Here is a 20,436-nt window from a genome sequence, read left to right as displayed (position 1 = left end):
TCTCATAATTGATAAAAATCTCCTTTTGATGTTCAGCATTATTGGGGGCAAAATGTTTTTCTATTCTTCATTATGTTTTTAATATAAATGTATTTTTTATTGAGAGCTGCTGGGAAGGCTGGATGAGCCCAGGTCGGGAGGGAGGGTCAGCTCCCCCCCGTCCCCCCCACCCCATCCCCCCCGCATTCCAGCTCCTTCTGTTACATTCCCAGAACGCTCACACGGTAGCCTTGGGGAGGATGGGGTGCTGTCTGGGGAAACAAAGAAACCAGACGCCAGAAGAAGACCGAAAGAAGCAATTCTACAGACAGCTGAAGCCCTCAGGGTGGTCCTCAGCTGCAGGCCAGTGGAGCAGCCCAGGGGTGATAAAGGGTGAGCTGACCTTGGCCCGGCCCCTGCCAGTGTGTGCAAGAACAGGGCAGGAGCCCCAGAGGGCAGGGACCCCCGGGGGTGGGCAGGGACCCCTGGGGGCGGGCATGGTACCTGGCATGGAGGAGTGCTCCATAAATATGTGTGAACAAATAAGAGACGGAGAGGGAGAGAAGTTGGATCGGCATCGGAAAGAAGGCGGCACGGAACATGAGAGCACGGAGGCATGTGTCATCAGGGAGGAAGGTATTCTGCCTGCCGCGGGCCCCCAGGTGGAATCAGCCCCGGGGGCAGGAGGGGCTCCTCTTACCTCTGTCCTAAGCTCTTCTCTAGCCCTAGTCCAACCCAGGGCATGTTCGTCCCTGCGCACACCCCATACCCACCTCCTCCAGGACAAGGGAAGTTGAGTCCAGCTGCCTTCCTGCAAGTGAGGAGGGCACGGTGGGTCCTGGACACAGCACCGCCGCCAACTCATGGCCCTGGGCACCCGTGGCTCCACCTCATCCATGGAATCAGACCAAGAGTACACAGGAGGTGCTGCTGATGGGCCTCAGGAAACTGCCCGCTGAGCTGCCAGCAGCCCCCAAGGTGGGGGTCTGTTGGGAGGGTGGTGCTCAAGAAGCCCAGGAGACAGGCTCCAAGGCAGCCTGTGCGAGGTTTCTAACAGTGGGAGGGAAGGGGCTGGCCACTAGACGGAATGCTGGGTACCAATCAGGAAGGGGAAGAGAAAGGCCGATTCTTCTAGCAAAATAGTATCTGGGACCATACCTTGTATCAGAAAACCTGGTTAAAGACCCAACTCCACCATTTAAAGTCTCTCATAACCTTGATTCCTCACACATATGAAGCAGCCAGCGCAACGGAGAAACAATAGCTAACCTTTGCTGGTCATCTGCTCTGTGCCAGGCATGCTCTACATGCTCCACATTCATTAATTCATTTAATCCCTGCAGCAAGCCTATGAGGCAGGTACTGTTATTATTCCCATTTTACTGATGAGGAAACTGAGGGACAGAGAAGATACGTAACATGTCCAAGGTCACAAAGCCAGTAAACCAACAGGCAGTCTGGCTCCTGCCCACCTCAAAGGCTCAAAAAGAAGCTCAAGGGCCGTGTGAAAGCAGGACCCAGGTTACAAATGTGCAAGCCGAGCCAAGGGCCATGTGGGGAACTATGAGGGTTAATTTTACGTGTCAACTTGGCTGGGCCACAGTGCCCAGAAATCTGGTCAAACATTATTCTGGGGCTTCCCTGGTGGCGCAGTGGTTGAGAATCTGCCTGCCAATGCAGGGGACACGGGTTCGAGCCCTGGTCTGGGAAGATCCCACATGCCGCGGAGCAACTAAGCCCGTGAGCCACAACTACTGAGCCTGCGCGTCTGGAGCCTGTGCTCCGCAACAAGAGAGGCCGCGACAGTGAGAGGCCCGCGCACCGCGATGAAGAGTGGCCCCTGCTCGCCACAACTAGAGAGAGCCCTCGCACAGAAACGAAGACCCAACACAGACAAAAATAAATAAATAAATTAAATACAATGACATCATGTAATTAAAAAAAAAAAAAAAAAAACATTATTCTGATGTTTCTGTAAGGGTGTTTTGGGATGAGATATATATTTAAATTAGTAGCCTCTGAGTAAAGCAGACTGCCCTCCTTAATATGGGTGGGCCTCATCCAATCAGTTGAAGGCCTGAATCAAACAAGACTGACCTCCCCAAGCAAGAGAAAATTCTGCCAGCAGATGCACATCAGCTCTTCTTGGGTCTCCAGCCCGATGGCCCACCCTGAAGACTTTTGACTTGCCAGCCTCCATAACTGCATAAGCCAATTCCTTAAAATCAATCAATCAATCACTATTTATTTATTAGATAAAAGAACACACATGTATCCTACTGGTTCCGTTTCTCTGGCGAATCCTGACTAATAGAAGAATAAAAATCCAGCCCAGGTAGAGCGGTCACCACCTGGAGGAAGGGATGCCCAGCTCAGGCACCTTTTCCTAGTTCTCACAAAGTTCTCTGCGTGCCAGCAGAAGTCCTGTGTGCAGGCATGCAGAAATGATATGGCTCAGCCCAGGGCCGGTCATTCACTCTCCAAGCCTACGGTCCCCTCCCGCAGCCCCGAGGCCTCCACCCAAGCCCCTGTTCCAGTCTCTGCACGGCCCCCACCCAGTGGTCCCACACCAGGAACCCCTTGCCCAGGCCAGGAGTTCCTGCCTCACCTCCCCACCTTCTGCTTTTGCCTCCGCTGGTCCTCACGTCAACAGTGCCTTCTCTCTGCCACCCCCACCAAGCTTGAGAGATGAACGATGTTCTTGGGAGAAGAGCTTCTTTATCTCTTTTTCTGAACTTCTGCTTACAACTTAAACATCGCCCTCCACCCAGTACCTGTGGGTTTGTATGAAACAATGATGGGTGCATTTTCCCATCTGAATCACAGTGGTTCTCATCTGCATTCTCATAGCCACTCTGGTCAGATGGCCCATCAAAACACTGAGCCCTTGTCCCTGGGAGCTATGGGGAATTACAAAACAAGGTCAAGTCCAGATCCCCACCCTGTGGGAGCTCAGGGGTAAAAGATAGATAAAACATCTTTCAGAGCACAGAAGCCAAACCCCAGCACCCCAATACCAGCACAAGCATTGCCCCTAACAAAGGTATTTCTGTGCTCTGCTCCAGCCCCTAACCTCATTTCCTTTGGTTTTTCATAGAATTTAAGAGTTGGAAAGAACGTTATCTGATACAACTACGTTCCGGGACAATAAACAAAACTGGATCATTCACTGAAATATACTGTAAGGAGACTGGACTTGTCTGTATGTGCTGGGGATGTGGGGAGAGATATGTGTGTGTGTTTATGACCAAAGATAACTGTCCCATTGCAGCTGAGGGTTCTGTCATCTCTTCCGAAGTCCCACTGTAACTCCTACCCCCAAGCTCTCGGCCCACCTCAAACCTCCTGCCTCCACCTTCCCCACCTGTAAAAGATGACCTCATCTCCCATGTTGCTAAGAAAATTCGGCTCCACTCTGTCCTTCTTTGCTCAGGCCCCTCTCCAAGTCCTCCTCTCCTCCAGGCTCACATTATGAAAAGAACATGCAAAGGCCCCTCTCAGTGTAACCTCAGCCCCAACTTTGCAACCTCGGCTCCACTGGCCACCAGCTTGAACCCCATTTACTAGTCAACAAGACTATTCACCGTGCACTCTCTGTACTTATGCTTTCCACTGCCTGCATCTTTGGCACATCTCATTAATCAGTAATCCCCTCCTCCAACCTCCACCTCCTCCAATCCCACCCATCTCTGAGATCCTGGGTCAGATGCCACCCGCTTCAGAAAGCTTCTATCCACCCAAATATAATATCTATCTCCCTCTCTCCATCTCTCTCTCTCTCTCTCTCTCTCTGTCTCTCTCTCTCTCGCAGGCACTTACATGGCCAGGTATTACAGTAATGAGTGTACCTCTTGATGACCCCAGACTACAGGGGCCAGAATGAGGTCTTACCCATTTTGGCTGCAGCCACAGCTTCCAGCTCTGTGCCCTTCTCACTAAATTCAAGCTGCTTAGACAACAAAGAGAAAGAAGAAATGGAAAAATGAAGGAAAATGTGTTGAACCATAGAACTGCATGCTGTTAGAGCCTGCAGGGGGCCTTAGAGGACTCCTACTCCAAACGAGGAAGCCGTAAGGATAGGCTGGTGGTCAGTGTGAAGAACCCTGCCAGGTCCTCCAACACACAGCCGAGAGCTCCTTGGGACCAGGATGGTCAACAGTCTCGTACCTTAGGCTTGTGTCTGCCCCATTCAGGGTCAGAGGTGTCAGCCCAGGCTTCCTCCACAGCATGGACCATGCCCAGGAGTAGAAATCATCTGAATCTCAGCCAGCTGCTGGGGCTCCCCTCTGTGAGGAAGGACCGTGTCTTCAACACCCCTCCCTGACTCTCGAGCTCGGGCGCCATCTGCTGGTCGAGATCAGCACTGCACCTGGACCCACAGCCCCAAGGGCAGTCAGGAGACCAAGGTTGAGACCATCCCCAATCCACTCCAGATCCAAGTCACTTTGCGGGCAGCAGAAATGACCCCACCTCCTAGAGTTCTGACTTCTGACTGATTCCCAGGACCTGTCCTTCAGGACTTAAGCCTAACATTCAAAAGAAAAAGAAAAAAGTAAGTTTCTTTGTGGTAATAATAGTAGAAACTTCCAAGGCACAGATACACGGACACATAGAAAAGTGATTTACAGAGGATTTCTGCCAAACAGAAGCTCTGTTACATAAGAGACAAAGCACTGGCCAGAAGATCAGGAGATCTGAGGTCTTGTCCCACCCCTCACATGCCGTTCCCTTAGCTACCTGGTCCCCCCGACTCCCTACCTAGGCCAATCCCTATGCCAGGATGGTATCCCTTCACTTGCCCTCACCTCTACACTGACAGCACTGGCTGCTGTCCAGGGATGTGGACTGATCCAGAACCAAGTGTAAATCATGGGATCCAGAAGAGCCGCCACCTCACCCTCATCCCCCATGCTGGGGATACCCCTCAGGGCCAGCCCTATCTGCCTGGAACAGGGATCAGTCTGAGGGTATTAGTGACCCCCCAAGGCCTCTGCTGATGGGAGGGGCCCCCAAGAGCATAGAGGGAACCAAGCAGTGCAAGCTGGAACCCACCGGCCTCGAGCTCCTCTGGCCACCTCTCCCCACTCTTCAGTCTGAGATTCAGGGGCAGCTACGCAGTCTTTGAGCTCCAGGTAACCTCAGAGCCCACACAAGGACTCAGACCTAGAAAGAAGATGGTGATGCATGGCAGACTCAGCTTCCTTTCACCACACTCCTGGAACCAGGAACGGAATGGAGGGTCCCAGGGCAGGCGTGGAGCCCAGGATCAGTGGGGCTGGCTCAAACATCTTCCTGGGGGGAGGGCTGCTCCCCGAGAAGTGTCACAGGAGGGGCTGGAGGAGGAGGGAAGTGCAGAGTGAGTGACTTTCCCCGCCCTCACAGCCCCACACCCACCTACCCTGCTTCCCACATGTCTCTTTTCCCCTCCCTCCACCCACAGGCTGAGAAAGTGTGTCACCGGGAACAAATGCCATCTTCCCGGGAAGGAGGAGGAGGAGGAAGGGGTGAGAGAAGACTTTGACTGTGCGCCTGTAGTGCCGGGTAAGAAACCAGAGGTCTCTGAGCTTCCCAGCTGTGAGGGACGCCCCCTCTGAGCCATGACCTTGACATTAGCCTCCTTTTCTCAGAGGGCTCAAGTCAAGCTGTGGGTCAGAAGCCACAGGCCACCATGCTCAGGAGGACTTGGCCGGGGGGCCTAGAGAAGAGACCCGAAAGATGCAGGCAGCATCCTCCAACCCCAGACATGCCAGCTGGGCGGGCACACTATGACTGCTGACACCCCCAGCTTCCCATCTCGCTCCACCCTGGCTTGGAGGAAGCCACTGCCCTGCTCTTGCCTCCCCCTCCAGCTCTCCAGAGATGAGTCGGCCTCCAAGGGTTAATCTGCTGCCTTCCCTCCCTTGCCTCCGCCCCCCACTGAGCTGCTACGTGCTAGCAATGATGCACTTCACACTGTTATTACAGTGATTTATTTAGTTTTAATTTGGGGGTGCACCTCATGCTGTAGGAAGCAGGAGGCCAACAGTCTTGGCAAGAAGCAAAGGCACACACGGCTGTGCCATGCCAATCCCGTCCCCTCTGCCTGCGGCCCCTGCATCCTAACCCCGCTCTTCCCAGCCTGTGGTCTGCTCCTGACACCAGCCCTAAATCTTCACTCAATCTTCCCCCCGTCCCCTTGGAGGAGACGTTCCTCCTCAGTAGGAAGGGAATCCACAGAGGTTTCTATGCTCACCTCCTGCGTGACCCAGGCCCCACAGAGAGCCAGTTAATGAGGCCAGCCCAGGCCAGGCTATCACTGAGGAGTGGTTCACCTTTGGCTGGATGCCAGGCACAAGATACCAGCTCTACAGAAAGGCACCAACAGCCAGGGCCAGCTCCATGCAGACCAGAGAACATGGAACATGGTCTTTACGAACCTCTGCCCCTACTCTCCGCCTAGTCCGCAGTAGCCTAAGGAAATTGTCACTTATCAGCCATTGGTTCATTAAACAAACACTGGTGCCCACGATATACCACATCCTATTCTGGAACTGCAGATAGGATTAAAAGGACCATCATGGTCTTCATCCCCAGACTTTACAACTTACAGTGAAACCAACTAGACACAACTAACCAAACTATGAGAGACACAAGCAGAAGAAGCAAAGGTGTGCAGAGGGTCAGAGAAGATTTCACAGGAGAGCTGGGATTTGGCCAGGACACACAGCACCTAGCACAGTGCCCAGCATTTGGTAGACAGATGGACGAATGGCCTAGAAACACAAGGAATCACTTGACAGGGAGAGAATGGGGTAAAGAGATTCCAGGCAGACAGAGACCATGGCAACTTGAAAGTGGATGGGGTAGACCTTGAAAGTCCTGCTAAAGATTTTATTTGGGGAAATTGGGAGGCACCAAAGGTAATAAAATTATCTCAGGAAAGGCATCAGCTGATCTAGGCTTGACTTTAAGATTATTTTGCTCAGAAAAGTTCTAGATCCAAAGGATTCTCTCTCTAAGAGGAGAATTTCAAATATAGTAATAGGTGAAGGGAGAAAAGAAGTTTTTTTTTTATTAGCGTTCTCTGGGGTACCATGAAATTATAGCACATAATTTGTAAGGCTGGGCCTGATCGGCCAATCGGCACCCTGCAGACGGCTGCTCCAATCCCTCCCCATGCCCAGAATCAAGATGAGCAGAACAGGTCAGCAAGGATCCACACCACTGTGGCAATCTGGGTTCCACACATCCTGCAGGTCACTGGCATGAGTCCAAAGGAGTGTGACCAGGGCTGTGTATGGAAGGGCCCTCAGCCCCTTTCTCTGTTGCTCCAGGGGGTTTCCTGATGAAGATCAGGAAAGTTTGAGGAGGCAGGTCTAGCCCTTAGGAGGAAGAATGTATAACAATTAGAGATGAGTGATAATAGAATGGACCACCTTAGGCAGCAGGTAAGAGAATAAGCTTCCTATCACTGGAGGTAATCAAGCAGTGGCCCAGAGATGTTCTGGAAAAGTCATAGCATTGAATGATTAGGACAGCTCACTGATAGAGCAGTGCACTGGAATCACTTACTAACCGTCCCCTTGGATGCTTTACCTGATCACTCTAAGTCTCCATCCCTCATATGCAAAATGGGGTTAATGATGGTACCTACCTCATAGGTTTGCCCTGAGGACTAAGTGAGATAACATGTGGGAAACAGCGCAGCTGTGAGCGCGCAGTAAACCGTCAATAATTGATAGGTATTATTAAATTCAACCATATGAATCATATTAAGTTACAGGTCAAAAACAGTCAAATATCAACGATTTCGTAAGGTCCAACTAATATTTTATACTGACGGCCACTCAGGTTCCTTCTAACCTCTCTGCTTTCACACTGAAAGTTTCTGCGAAGCCTAGTTCCACGCCACTGGTGAAGCCCCAGGGCCTGGGGCCAAGCAGCGAGAACTCTGCGGGGGGCCTTTTCGGAAGCCCATCCCCCCTGGCAGAGGTGGGTACCTCTTTGCCCAGGTCCTCTTGGATGACCTGGCGGACCTCCTGCATGCTGCTCTGCGGGGCCTGGCTGTGTAGCACCTTCAGCGTGCTGGTGTACTCCTCCGGCAGCAGGTAGTCCAGAGCCCCCAGGTGCTGGCCCACCTTGATGAACGTGCCCCGGTTGGCACAGCAGAGCTCGCAAAGGCGCCTGGCAGAGCGAAGGTGCACCTGCAGGAAGACAGGCGGGGCCGGAGAGATGTGAGTGTTCACTGTCCGGTGGATGCTCTTCTCTTTTCCTGCCCCCTCTGCTTAGAAACCCTGATTCACACATCCCCCCAGTGTATGTACACGTACACACACACACACACCCCGTCATTCACCTTCAGTCTCCTGGTACCCAGAGCAGTCGATTCCAACCTCAAACTGCAGCCAGTCTCCTGACATGGCCCGATGCTTCTGATCGCCTTTCCTTCAAAACTTACCTGGTCCAAGTCCCACTCCCTCAGAAACTAGCGTTTGTCCAAGGCTTTCAACCAATTCTAATCTACTTATGATTCATTCAAGGATACACTGAGTTCACGCATTTGCCACCCACCCCTCAGTCATACTAATAATACTATCTGTTTGTTTGGAGGTCTACAATTTTTAAACATGGTCACATTCATTATTTTTTTAATCCTTACAACAATTTAGGGAGGCAAGTATTGGTATCTTTAAGGATAAGAAACTCAGATGTTTTGCTTATCAAGAAATAGCTAACAAATGTCAAAGGAAGGTCTAGAAAACACTTCAAACCTAGAGCTCTTTAACGCAGCAAACTTTAGCAGGGGTCTCCTGTTAACTGAAGGAAAACTTTACAGGGAGCATCAGGCACATGGGGTAGGCAGCAGGGCAGGCTGTGCAGGACAAGCCGGCCTTAACTTGCAGCCTGATGCCCACCTATCCTTCCAGAGTGGGAGGTGGCCCCCATCCGCCCCCAGGCTACACGTCCCCAGTCATCACCCCAGCTCAGCTGAGGGTCTTGGAATTTTGAGGGTCCTGCCTTCCTGGAGCTACAGTTCCTGAAGCAGGATGAAGCCATGGGCACACACAAAAGACACAGGAGCCCAGTGCCCTGTGGGAACCTGGTACCCTCTTCCACCCATAAGTCAACCGGGAGAGTGAATATCTAGGATGGACTTACACTCTCTTAAGTGCTATGAAGGATGCTGACACAATTAAGTGTGCACTGGTGGCAATAAACCACATGAAGAGATAAATAACCGTTGGCAACAAAGATGGAAGAAACGTTCAAAGATCCTACATAATTAGTTGCTGAGTGAACCATACAGAAAACCGTTACCTTCGGAATTAAGAAGAGAACACTGCAGCCCTGAACACCCTGGTCCCAGCAGCCAGGGAGCCATCTATCCACTCCCTCTATAGCAGAGGGATGCCCCACACTCCAGGCACTCGCAAGCTGTCCTTAGGCCCTCAAGGGCTCTGCTGGACACCTCTGCATCCCGCCCCAACCCACTACTGGGGAAGCCTATGTCCACATGACTCTATGCCCCTGAACAGAGCGCTCCAGGCTCAGTGCGGGCACCTGGTCCAAACTAGGTCACGGAGAGTCTTTTTTCCCCGACAGGAGGGTGCAGAGAGAAGGGAATTGACTCTAAGAATTAAGGCGGGGCGGGTGTGGGGAGAGAACACATCTCCCTAGATGAGTAAAAGGCCCATGGGGGCAGCAGGGGGGCTGGACTGGGAACTGAGCTGGCCGGTGTCAGATGGTAGAAGGTCACTACTGTCCAAGGCCACACTCAAGTTCTGAGGAAGTGAGAAAGAAGGCAAACATGGTCAAATATGGAACTGGGCGTTTCCCCACCCTCCCTGAGTCCGGGCTGTTATGAACAAATGACTCTTTACAGCTCAAATAATCAACCCCAATTCCCACCCTGCCGAATAAGAGGCAGCCAGAAAGTCATCCACAATCCATTTGTCCTAAGGTACAGTGTGACGGGAACCCAGGTCCCACCAGAGGCTCCCGGTGAGGCTGCCCTGGCACCCAGCTCCCCCAAGGAGGCATGCTCAGCCCTCACGCCAAAGCCACTGCAGGGTCAAGGCCGAGGGCTGGAAGGCGGGGTGAGGACACACCCCACTGTCTCTGCCCCTCCCAGGAGAGACATCAACCACTGTGTATTCACTGGGGGCTGACTGAGTCCCACGCCCTCCACCTCGTGGGGAGATGTGACAGAGCCACTCACACACAGAGAATGACACGTGGCCGTAGGATCACACTGAGGACCACGGAGCTCACAGATGGGAGAAACAAGAGGGCTGGAATTAGAGAGGCTTGGCTCCTGGGGAGAAGCGGGGTGTGTGCAGCTCAGGAACACAGGGCCTCTCAGCTGCAAATCCACCCTTCTTTGCCGTGCGCTGTGATACTGGTGCTAGACCCTGTGTCATTTCTCCTTTGTCAGATGGGTCGCTATTAGGCTTTGTCAACAGGGGGCTCTGGGGGACACTGCAAGGCCACAGCACAAGGAGGATCCCTTATTGTCCCTGTGCACTGTTTTCAGCTCATCAGCCAGTGGGTCAGTGGCTTGGGGGTGACCACTTTGGTGGCCCTCACGGACCAGCCCACCCTCTGTAAATTTCTCCACTACCTGATGGGCCCCTCCTGTGGACCAACTCAGGCCCCATACCTTCCAGCAAGTGTTCTGACCACCCAGCAGGCGGCTCCTACACACTAGCTCCAGGTCGCACCCTCCTACAAATTTCTCTGCCACCCGGCAGGCTGTTCCCATGGACCGTGCCCGCCACCACGTCTCATCACCAGGGCAGCCCAGCATCCCAGCCTTGCAGGTGGGAGGCCCCCAGCTGAGTCTTTAGCTCTATTCTTGTTCACCACCCCCTCAGCCCTACAGGGAGCAGGTGCTTTATGCATTTACTACTTCTGCACCTTTAGAATCTTCTTTTACTCCTTTTAGAGTTAACTACCTTCTCCTAGTGAATAAGTCTTTATATTTAAATTACAGGTATGACTAGTCCCTGGCTGATACATAGGATTAGCCCCTGAAATTGAACCTGAAAAGATTAGAATAAAAAAGGAGGGCATTTCAGATCGGGAGAACAACATAACAACATGCATCTGTGTGTGTGTGTGTGTGTGTGTGTGTGTGTGTGTGTGTGTGTGAGAGAGAGAGAGAGAGAGAGAGAGAGAGAGAGAGAGAGAGAGAGAAAGAGAGAGATGCTGAAGACCTGCTCCACCATTTTCTTTAGACTGGATTCACATCTGCATTTATCTCTGCTGCTGGCAGCCCTCAGAAAGCATTAGCCTCACCCTAACAAGCCCTCATACCAAGGAGCAGAGCCAGGGCTCTGTTGCCCCTCACCTGTGGCCTGAGCCAGTCCTGTGTAGGGTGTCTCTTGGCACAAAGTGATGGTCATCTTCAGGACATTGTCTGGGCAATGCAGAGAGCCCTCTCTGGTCACACAAGCCCAGGAAGGCTGGTCTACTGCTGACTCACTGGTTACCTGGCACATCAGCCATTGGGGACAGAGACCATGTGTGTCCCCTGTAGACTCTGTGTACCCCAGGGCAAGCCATGCATGAGCTATAAATGTAGACTGATGACAACCTTGGGTCATACACTCACAAAACCATCATCCATGAAGCTGAATCAGCATCTACTGCAAATGGCACCCACATTTCAACCAAAGAAGCCCCAAAGTCACCTTCAACCAGCTTCTAATTAAATACACACACACACACACACACACACACACACACACACACACACACAGAGTCACATGGGGGTGAGGGACATTGCCACTAACCAAAAAGTGTAAATGTTCTTTTAAAGCCAAAAGACACAAATGCTGAATAACAGAGCAGGCACTCTGGTCTCCAGCGTCCCTTTCTAGCTCCAGCTCCTACAGCTACCACCATCCTTTGGGATCAGAAGGCAGGTCCCACTCAGAATTTCAAGAAATTACTGGCTTAGTGCAAACTCCCTCTCTCAGCATTCACCTCCTGCTTGCTGGTACCTGGGGTGGAGGACTGCCCTTCCCCCAGCTCACTGAGCATCCTTGCTTCTGGGATCTGTAAGTAATAATAAATCTTGTGACTCTACTTCCTCTGTGCGGGTGTATTTAAACTGTACCTTCAATCAAAACAACCCACTGCGTTTCACTTCCCCAGTGGAAGTTTGGATGCTGAGGGAGCTACCAGCCAACCCCACGTAGGAGGCTTGTGCCCCTCATTCATCAGGTCATAAACTACATAGTCTTAATTCAGTACACCAGCTCTTGCTTCTCAACACATGTTACTGCCCTAACACTACCCACCCATTTGCTCACTGGACCCGAGTCCTGCCCTTACCCAGCACCTGGTTTCACGAGCTAGTTGGGTATGTCACTATCGCGTGTCCTCACTGCAGAGTCCCCACACTCCCCCTTCCGTTCCTGCCAAAACACGGCAGGAACAGCTGGCACAGTCTCTCTGCCCCTCCTCCAACTTTGTTTTCACTCCCAGCTCAGTAACTTGCCTTATGATTATCTCATTACCAATAACCTTGTTGTAATGAGTTTTAATGTGCCTCATATTAATTAAAAGCATTGTCATTAGCCAGCTTGGGTTGGAGTTGGGGGGGCGGGCAGTGAAGAGCTAATAAGATCAACTCAGTACTGATTAATTATTGATTGGGAGGGATGGAGCAAAGGCCCAAGGAGAGCAATCCTTTACTCGTGTCTAAATCCCCAAGAGTAGGGATCTCGAGCCCCAAACTTGGCAGAAAGGTACCAAAGCCAGACCGAATCAAAGCAGCTTCCCATCAGAATTGAGCAGTGTCTCCGATGGGATTTCGGGGTGTGACTGTGAGACAGAGACGAAAGAGACAGACGCACATACATACTCCACACATCACAGGAAGAAAGAGACAGTGAAAGACGAGGTCACAGACAGACCCCAAAACAGACAAGCCCCTTGACGGATTCTTCTAATCAAAGATTCAAGACTCAAAGGAAATGCACTGACATGTAAACAGTGTTATCTCTGGGCAGCGAGATTAAAAGAGTACTTTTCTTTACAGATTTTTCTGTATTTTTCAAATTTCTTAAAACTAATATGTATTATATCAATAATAGAGGAGAATTTTAAAAAATAATCCCTTCTTCAACATCTGCTGGAAATAGAAAAGTCCAGCTGACAAGATTCTCCCATGAAGACTGGACCAGCTTGGTGCAGAATCCAGAATCTCTTCCCCAATTTTCCAGGGTACTATGATCCATGTGTGTGTTTTTCATCATGAAAATGGAACTGCAACTCCTTCATCCCCAAGAAATCAGGCCAGGGCGGTCTCCAAGGTTGCTTTTCTGGATGTCACCCTTTGCTTTAAGCTCTCGCTTAAGCAAAAAAGTAAAACTAACTCATCATGTCTTGGGGGAAAAAAAACAAGTTGCAGCTTATAAAAGTTTTCAAGGAGCGTGACCACAAATTTAATCCCACTCCTTGGGAGTGTCCTCTGTCTCTCCTCTGACTACCTGTCAGGTAGATCCTGGTTAAGAGCACAGGGCCAGCATCAGATTGCCACAGTCTATATCCCAACTTCACCACTCAGAATTTGGTGATCTTGGGCAAGTTATGTAACCTCTGTTTACTTCTGACTGCTCATCTATAAAAGAAAGACAATAATAGTACCTACCTCATAGGGCTGCTGTGAAGATTAAATGAGGTGAGGTAATGCATGTACTTCACTTAGCCAGAGCTGGCATTTCTATACTTGTTGTAAGGGTACCTAGAATTTGTTTTAAGGTATGGTAAGACACACAGACATGGAAATGACTATCATAAAGAAAGAAGTTTTTACTCACAATTCCTTACAAGTAGGAGAGTTGGCATGCCACAAAAAGCCACACCAGGAAGCACCAGGGTTGGCCAGGAGAGAGAGGGAGTGAGGGGAAATGTGGGCAAAGCTGTTATTGTGGATTCCATGCGAAAGAATGGGTGAGACTTAGCAGTGGCTAGTTTTAAGTATTTCATTTGGCTTTGGGGCATAGGGGATGCTCCTAGTTGTTTGGTACCTGGCCCTCGGGTGAATAAGGCAGGTGGATAGTGACCCAGAGTGTAACAGCTCAGTAACAGAGGTGGTTGGCAGGTATGGGCTCCAGATTGGTTGGTTTGCCTATGAAAGGCATGCTCACAGGTGAGTTGTTTACTATCTCTTGGAACTAGTTAACCTTGAGAGCAGCAGTACCCCCAGTTTCAAAGCATCAGAAAATAAAAAACATGATCAATACAATACTCTAGCTATACTCCCTTGGGGAATCTCACCCAGAATCATGGTGGTAAATACAGTCTACACACTGATGATACACAAATGCGTATCCCCTGCCCAGACATCTCCCCTGACTCCAGACTCACATATCCAACTGCTTCTCTGACATCACCCAATGTCCAATGAGCTTCTCAAACTCAGCGTGACTTTCCCACCACTTCTACCACCACCAAACCTACTCCTCCCTCAGCCTTCCCCATCTTAGGAAATTGCAACTGTAAGCTTGGAGTTGCCGAAGCCATAAATATTGATGTCACCCTTAACATCTCTTCCCAAATGGGGACCAAAATTACCTTCCCATCTGAAATAACAAAAAACTGGACAAGGCTTACCAAAAAAAGAAAAAAAAAAGTTTTCTAAGGCATTGGGCATCAGGAAAGGAAGGAGAGTGGTTCCTGAGAGATGGGAAGCAAACAAGGTGAACACTATGGTTGCCCCAATTTACAGCATTGAGGGTTTCCAGGCCACAGTGCAGGGAAGGGGAACCCAGGCAGTGAACAGGAGATTCTCTGAACTGAAGAGACAGAGATGAGAGGCCAGAAAGACCAAAGTATCTAGAGTTCGCAGGACACAGTACTGGAGAGTGGACAGATGTACAAAGAAAGAACTCTGAAGATCTGCAGAGGGTCCATCTCACATCTTCAGCTAAGTACTAGTCAGCACATGCGCACAAGAAAACTACCTGAGCCAGAGAAATAACAACCACAAAAGACTACGGTTAACAGTACCCAGTGTTCATATAAGGTCTATTTCCACCAGCCAGACCAGAAAATCTCATAATTCTTGAGGCTTTTGTTATAATACCCAGAAGGGGCTTGCCTCAGTTAAGGGGAATATCCCAAACTAAACACTGTTCCATTCCCAACTAATAAATATTAAAAGAAAGACTTGAAAAAAAATCACTGTTTCCAAGTAACTTAACTGTGTCCCAGAACAAAGCTCAAGAATATTTATAAGAATACAAATATATCTAGTACCCAAAAAGATAAAACTGCAATGTCTGACACCTAATAAAAAATTTACCAGGCATGCAAATAAACAGAAAAATACAACACATAATGAGAAAAAAAAAATCAATCAATCAAACCAACCCAAAACTGAAACCTATATTAGTAAAGGAGGACAGTGGTTATAACTGCACTTCATATGTTCAAAAAGTTAAGCAGCGGGCTTCCCTGGTGGCGCAGTGGTTGAGAATCTGCCTGCCAATGCAGGGGACACGGGTTCGAGCCCTGGTCTGGGAAGATCCCACATGCCGCGGGGCAACTGGGCCCGTGAGCCACAATTACTGAGCCTGCGCGTCTGGAGCCTGTGCTCCGCAACAAGAGAGGCCGCGATAGTGAGAGGCCCGCGCACCGCGATGAAGAGTGGCCCCTGCTTGCCACAACTAGAGAAAGCCCTCGCACAAAAACGAAGACCCAACACAGCCATAAATAAATTAATTAATTAATTAATTAAAAAAAAAAAAAAAAAAGTTAAGCAGCAACATGGGCAATATAAAAAAAGAGAGCAAGATCCAAATGAAACTTCTAGAGATGAACACTGTAATGTTTGATATGAAAAATACACTGGATGGGATAAATGGCAGATTAAACATTGTAGAAGAAAGGATTAGTGAACCTCAAGACCTACCAATAGAAACTATTCAAAATGAAACACACAGAGGAAAAAAAATTTTTTTTAATGAAAAGAGCATCAGCGATCTGTGGGACAAATTCAAGCAGCCTTGTAAATATGTAGTTGGAATCCCCAAAGGAGATGGAATGGGAGAGGTGGAGAAAAAAATATTTAAAGAAATAATAACTGAATTTTTTTCAAATTTGATTTTCAAAATCTATAAACCAACAGGTCCAAGAATCTCAACAAACCCCAAGCATAAAAAACATGAAGAAAACTACATAATGAAGTTGTTCAAAATCAGTGATAAAGAGAAAATCCTGAAAGTATCCACAGAAAAAGGACACATTATGGAGAAAGGAACAAAGATAAGAATGACAGCAGATCTCTACGGGCAACAATACAAGCAGAAGTTAGTGGAGCAACATCTCTGAAAGCACTGAAAGAAAACCCAGAATTCTATACCCAGCAAAAACATCTTTCAACACCAAAGGTAAAAAAAAAAAAAAAAGCTCTTTCAGACATATAAAAGCTGATAGAATTCATCTCCCTACACTACAAGAAATGTTAAAGGACATCTTTCAGGCAGAAGGAAAATGATATTGGAGAGAAACATGGATCTACATAAAGGAAAAAGAGACCAGAAATAGAAACTTCAGGAAAACATATAAGAATTTTTTTTATATTCTATATCTCTTTAAAAGATAAGTGACTGCTTAAACAAAAATAATAACAATGTAATATGGAGTTTATAACATATGGAAAAGCAAAACATATTACAATAGCATAAAGGCTGGAAAGAAAGAAATGAAAGTACATGATTATAAGATTCTTATACTCTGTGAAGGAAGTAGTATAATGTCACTTGAATGTAGACTGTAACAAGTTAAAGATTTATGCTATGAACTGATGCAATCACTAAAATAACAAAAAGAATTATAGCTCATAAGCCAACAAAGGAGACAAAATGGAACCATGAAAAGAATATTCAATCCAAAAGAAGGCATGAGAGGAAACAAGGAATAAAGCATAAATTGGACAAGTAGAAAACAAATAACAAGATGAAAGACAAATCTAACCATATCAATCATCTCTTTAAATATAAATGGTCTAAACACCCAAATTAAAAGCCAGAGATTGCCAAATTGGATAAAAAAGAAAGACTCAAATATATGTTACCTATAAGAAATTGCCCTTTAAATATTAAAACAAAAATAGGTTAAATGTAAAAGTATGGAAAAGGATAAATCATGCCAACACCAATTAAAATAAAGCTGGAATGGTGTATATCAGACAAAGAAACTCTGACCTGAGATGGTGTCACAGTTGAATCCTATCAAACATTTAAGGAAGAAATATTGCCAATTCCACATAAACCCTTCCAGAAAACTGAAGACAGAATACCTCCCAACTCAGTCTATGAGACGAGCACAACCCCAATATCAAAACTAGACAGAAAATACAAGGGGGAAAAAAAGCTATAGTCCAATATTCATAGTGAACATAGATGCGAAAATTCTTTTTTTAAAAAAGTGTTAGCTAATTGAATCCAGCAATTTATAAACAGGCTCTGTTCTTCTCATTACAACCTGGTGGTGCACAATTTTGATTTGTCTCCCTAGAGACAATGTTAATTTTGATACTGTCATTAAGATGGTTATCCACCTAACTTCCTCACTTAAGTTACTTGTTTTCTTTTTATAATTAAGTGTTTTATGGGAAAGTCCTTCAAAATTTTATAAATAGCCAGTTCTTTACCAAAATTTCAAGTTATTCATTTGTTTATTTATATCACTATAGACTCATGGATTTCTAATTTTTTCAAAGGATCATAATCCATTAACATCACTTTTTGTTTTAACAGCCTCACTGAGGTATTGATATTTTGACACAGTACACTGCACATATTTAAAATGTAAAATCTGATACTTTTTGACATATGTATACACCTATGAATCCATCACCATAATCAAGCTTGTAAACATATCCATCATCTCTCAAAAGCTTTGATGTCCCTTGGTAATTCCAGCCCCATCCCTCCACATACCTCCCACCTCCAGAGAACCACTGATCTGCTTTCTATCAGTATAGACTAGAATTTTCTAGAGTTTTCTATAAGTGGAATCATATAGCCCATACTCTTTATCCAGCCTTTTTCATTCAACATAATTTTTCTGAGACCCATCATGTTGTTGCATATATCAATAGTTTATTCTTTTTTTTTTTTAACTGAGTAGTACTCCACTGCATAAATATACCACAAACCTTTCTACACTGAATTGCCTTTTCACCACTGTATAAAATTCATTGTTCATATTATGTGTGAGTCTATTTCTGGACCCTCTAATCTGTTCCATAGATCAGTTTGTCTATCTTTACACCAATACCACACTATCTTATTACTACAGTTTTATAGTAAGTCTTGCAATCAGATAGTATTAGTCCTCAACTTTGTTCTTTTTCAGTGTTATCTTCTAGAATTGACTCTAAAACCCTCTGCATTCTCATATAAATTTTAGAATCAGACTGTCAATTTCTACAAAAAAGCCTGCTGGGATTTTGATTGGGACTGTTATGAATCTGTAGATTTATTTGGGGAAAACAGACATCTTAACAATATTGAATCTTCCAACCCATGAACATGATATATTTCTCCATTTATCAGGTCTTCTTTAATTTCTCTCAGCAATGTTTTGATTCATATATATCACTTTAGAAATCCCTCCTAAGTAAATAATCCAGGACATAGGGAAAAACCCTATGTACAGAGAGGTTCAGCACAGTGCTAATTATAAAAGTAAAACATATAGATAGATGCATCCTAAAAGTAGAAAAAGGGTTAAGTAAATTATGGAACAGTCACACCGTGCAGTATTAAGTAGCCATTTTAGGTGAAGACCACGAAGATTATTGTAACAAAATGGAAAATGCTAAAGATAACACAGTAAATCAGAAAACCAGATAATTATATTGATAGAACTATGGATATAATAGGAAAGGGTTAGAAGAGAGCATATCAAAATCATAATAAGTTTGAATTGGTGAAATTATAGATTTTTTCTTGAATCTCTAAGTTTTTTATAATTACTGCTTTAATAAATTAAATTAAGTTTTCTATTTTTTAATTGAGATATAATTCACACACCACAAAATTCACCATTTTTTTTTTGGCTGCACTAAACGGCATGCGGGATCTTAGTTCTCTGACCAGGGATCGAACCTGAGCTCCCTACAGTGGAAGCGCAGAGTCTTAACCACTGGACGCCAGGGAAGTCCCTAAAATTCACCATTTTAAAATATACAATTTGGTGGCTTTTACTATATTCATTAAGTTGTGCAACTATCACCACTATCTAATTCCAGGACATAAAAATTGTTTTATTTTTTAAAATCAATTATAATATTTTAGTCACACTTTATATAAACATCCATCTTGAGCCTTTGAAATAAGATTGTCTTCATTCAATTTATCAGTACTCATTAATAGATGATAAAGGTTGTGAATGCCCAGTATGTATGTTTCCTATTATCTTAGGTTTTACTAACACTCAATTCAGTTAATAATTTCATATTAAAATGAGGATCAAACTAAGATGCCAAATGACTTGTCAGCACAATGCAAGTACAAATAGGTCCCTGATTTATAATTTTCACATACTCTTCTCCATAATCATTAGCTTCTATTTGAATTGTTGATTCACTATACCAGCAAATGATATAAGCCGCTGGGAAACAAAATCTTGTTCATCACACACTCTGTAATAACGGTCCTCAGCAGTATATGCACAATTTTTATAAGTGCATTAAACCTTTCACACACATTATCTCACCTGATCCAGGTAAGAGCCCCTCGGGTGGGTATTACCATTCTCTCCAAGGCCCCTAACAGAAAAGCTAGGGGCCTTGCTAGGGTTACTCAGCCAGCAAATGGGAGATCCAAGGTTTGAGTCATTGTCTTCTGATTCCAAAACCCATCTCCTTCTGCTAGACTCTGCTGCTCCTCCAAAAACACTGTTAAACATTCTTCATGAATTAGAAGGAAAAAGCCCAGGTGGCCAGTGCCTGCCATGGGCCCTGGGTGTTGCCCTCCCCGCTCCCGCCCCCAGCTATTTCCCACAACTAGGTCACATGGCCGCCATGGCACCTGGCCGAGTCTGGGCTCCCAGGAGCCATTCCAGTAAGCCGGCTAACACCAAGATTAGGAACAAATTCATGAGCACACAGGGGCCTGGAAAACACCAGTCACACAAACAAACTGCTGTCAGGGAGCCACTGGGAGAAGGAAAAGAGGGAGGCCCGGGAGGCATAATGTGTCTCACTACAGACACAGGACAAGACCACAAGACTGTACAGCCCAGGCAGGCAGGTCACGAAGGGGCAGGACACTGGTCACAGTGGGAAAAGGGAAATAGCCTTCCATGATAACCCTCCAGAAGTCCCCACTGTCCTTGGTATGAAATCCAAACTCCTACCAGGCCCATCATGATGCAACCCAGGTGCCCTCTGAACTCATCGCTTACCCTCCCCCCTCACTCCCTATCCCCAACCACAGTGATCAGTCCTGCGCC

General features: G+C 46.8%; 1 protein-coding gene across 4 annotated transcripts in view; it reads right to left on the bottom strand.

The window, feature by feature from the left end:
• ADCK1 (aarF domain containing kinase 1) overlaps positions 1 to 20,436 on the bottom strand; it is a 109,587-nt gene that overhangs the window by 58,776 nt on the left and 30,375 nt on the right. For all 4 annotated transcript variants that reach the window (XM_061182757.1, XM_061182761.1, XM_061182760.1 and 1 more), the window contains one exon: positions 7,959 to 8,162. In XM_061182757.1, the coding sequence (XP_061038740.1) occupies positions 7,959 to 8,162 (204 nt within the window). The remainder of the gene's footprint in view (positions 1 to 7,958; positions 8,163 to 20,436) is intronic.

This window comes from Eubalaena glacialis, chromosome 2 (genome assembly GCF_028564815.1).
Source record: "Eubalaena glacialis isolate mEubGla1 chromosome 2, mEubGla1.1.hap2.+ XY, whole genome shotgun sequence".
Taxonomy (NCBI): domain Eukaryota; kingdom Metazoa; phylum Chordata; class Mammalia; order Artiodactyla; family Balaenidae; genus Eubalaena; species Eubalaena glacialis.
The sequence above is the reverse complement of the archived record's forward strand: the minus strand, read 5'-3'. Positions and strand labels throughout refer to the sequence as shown.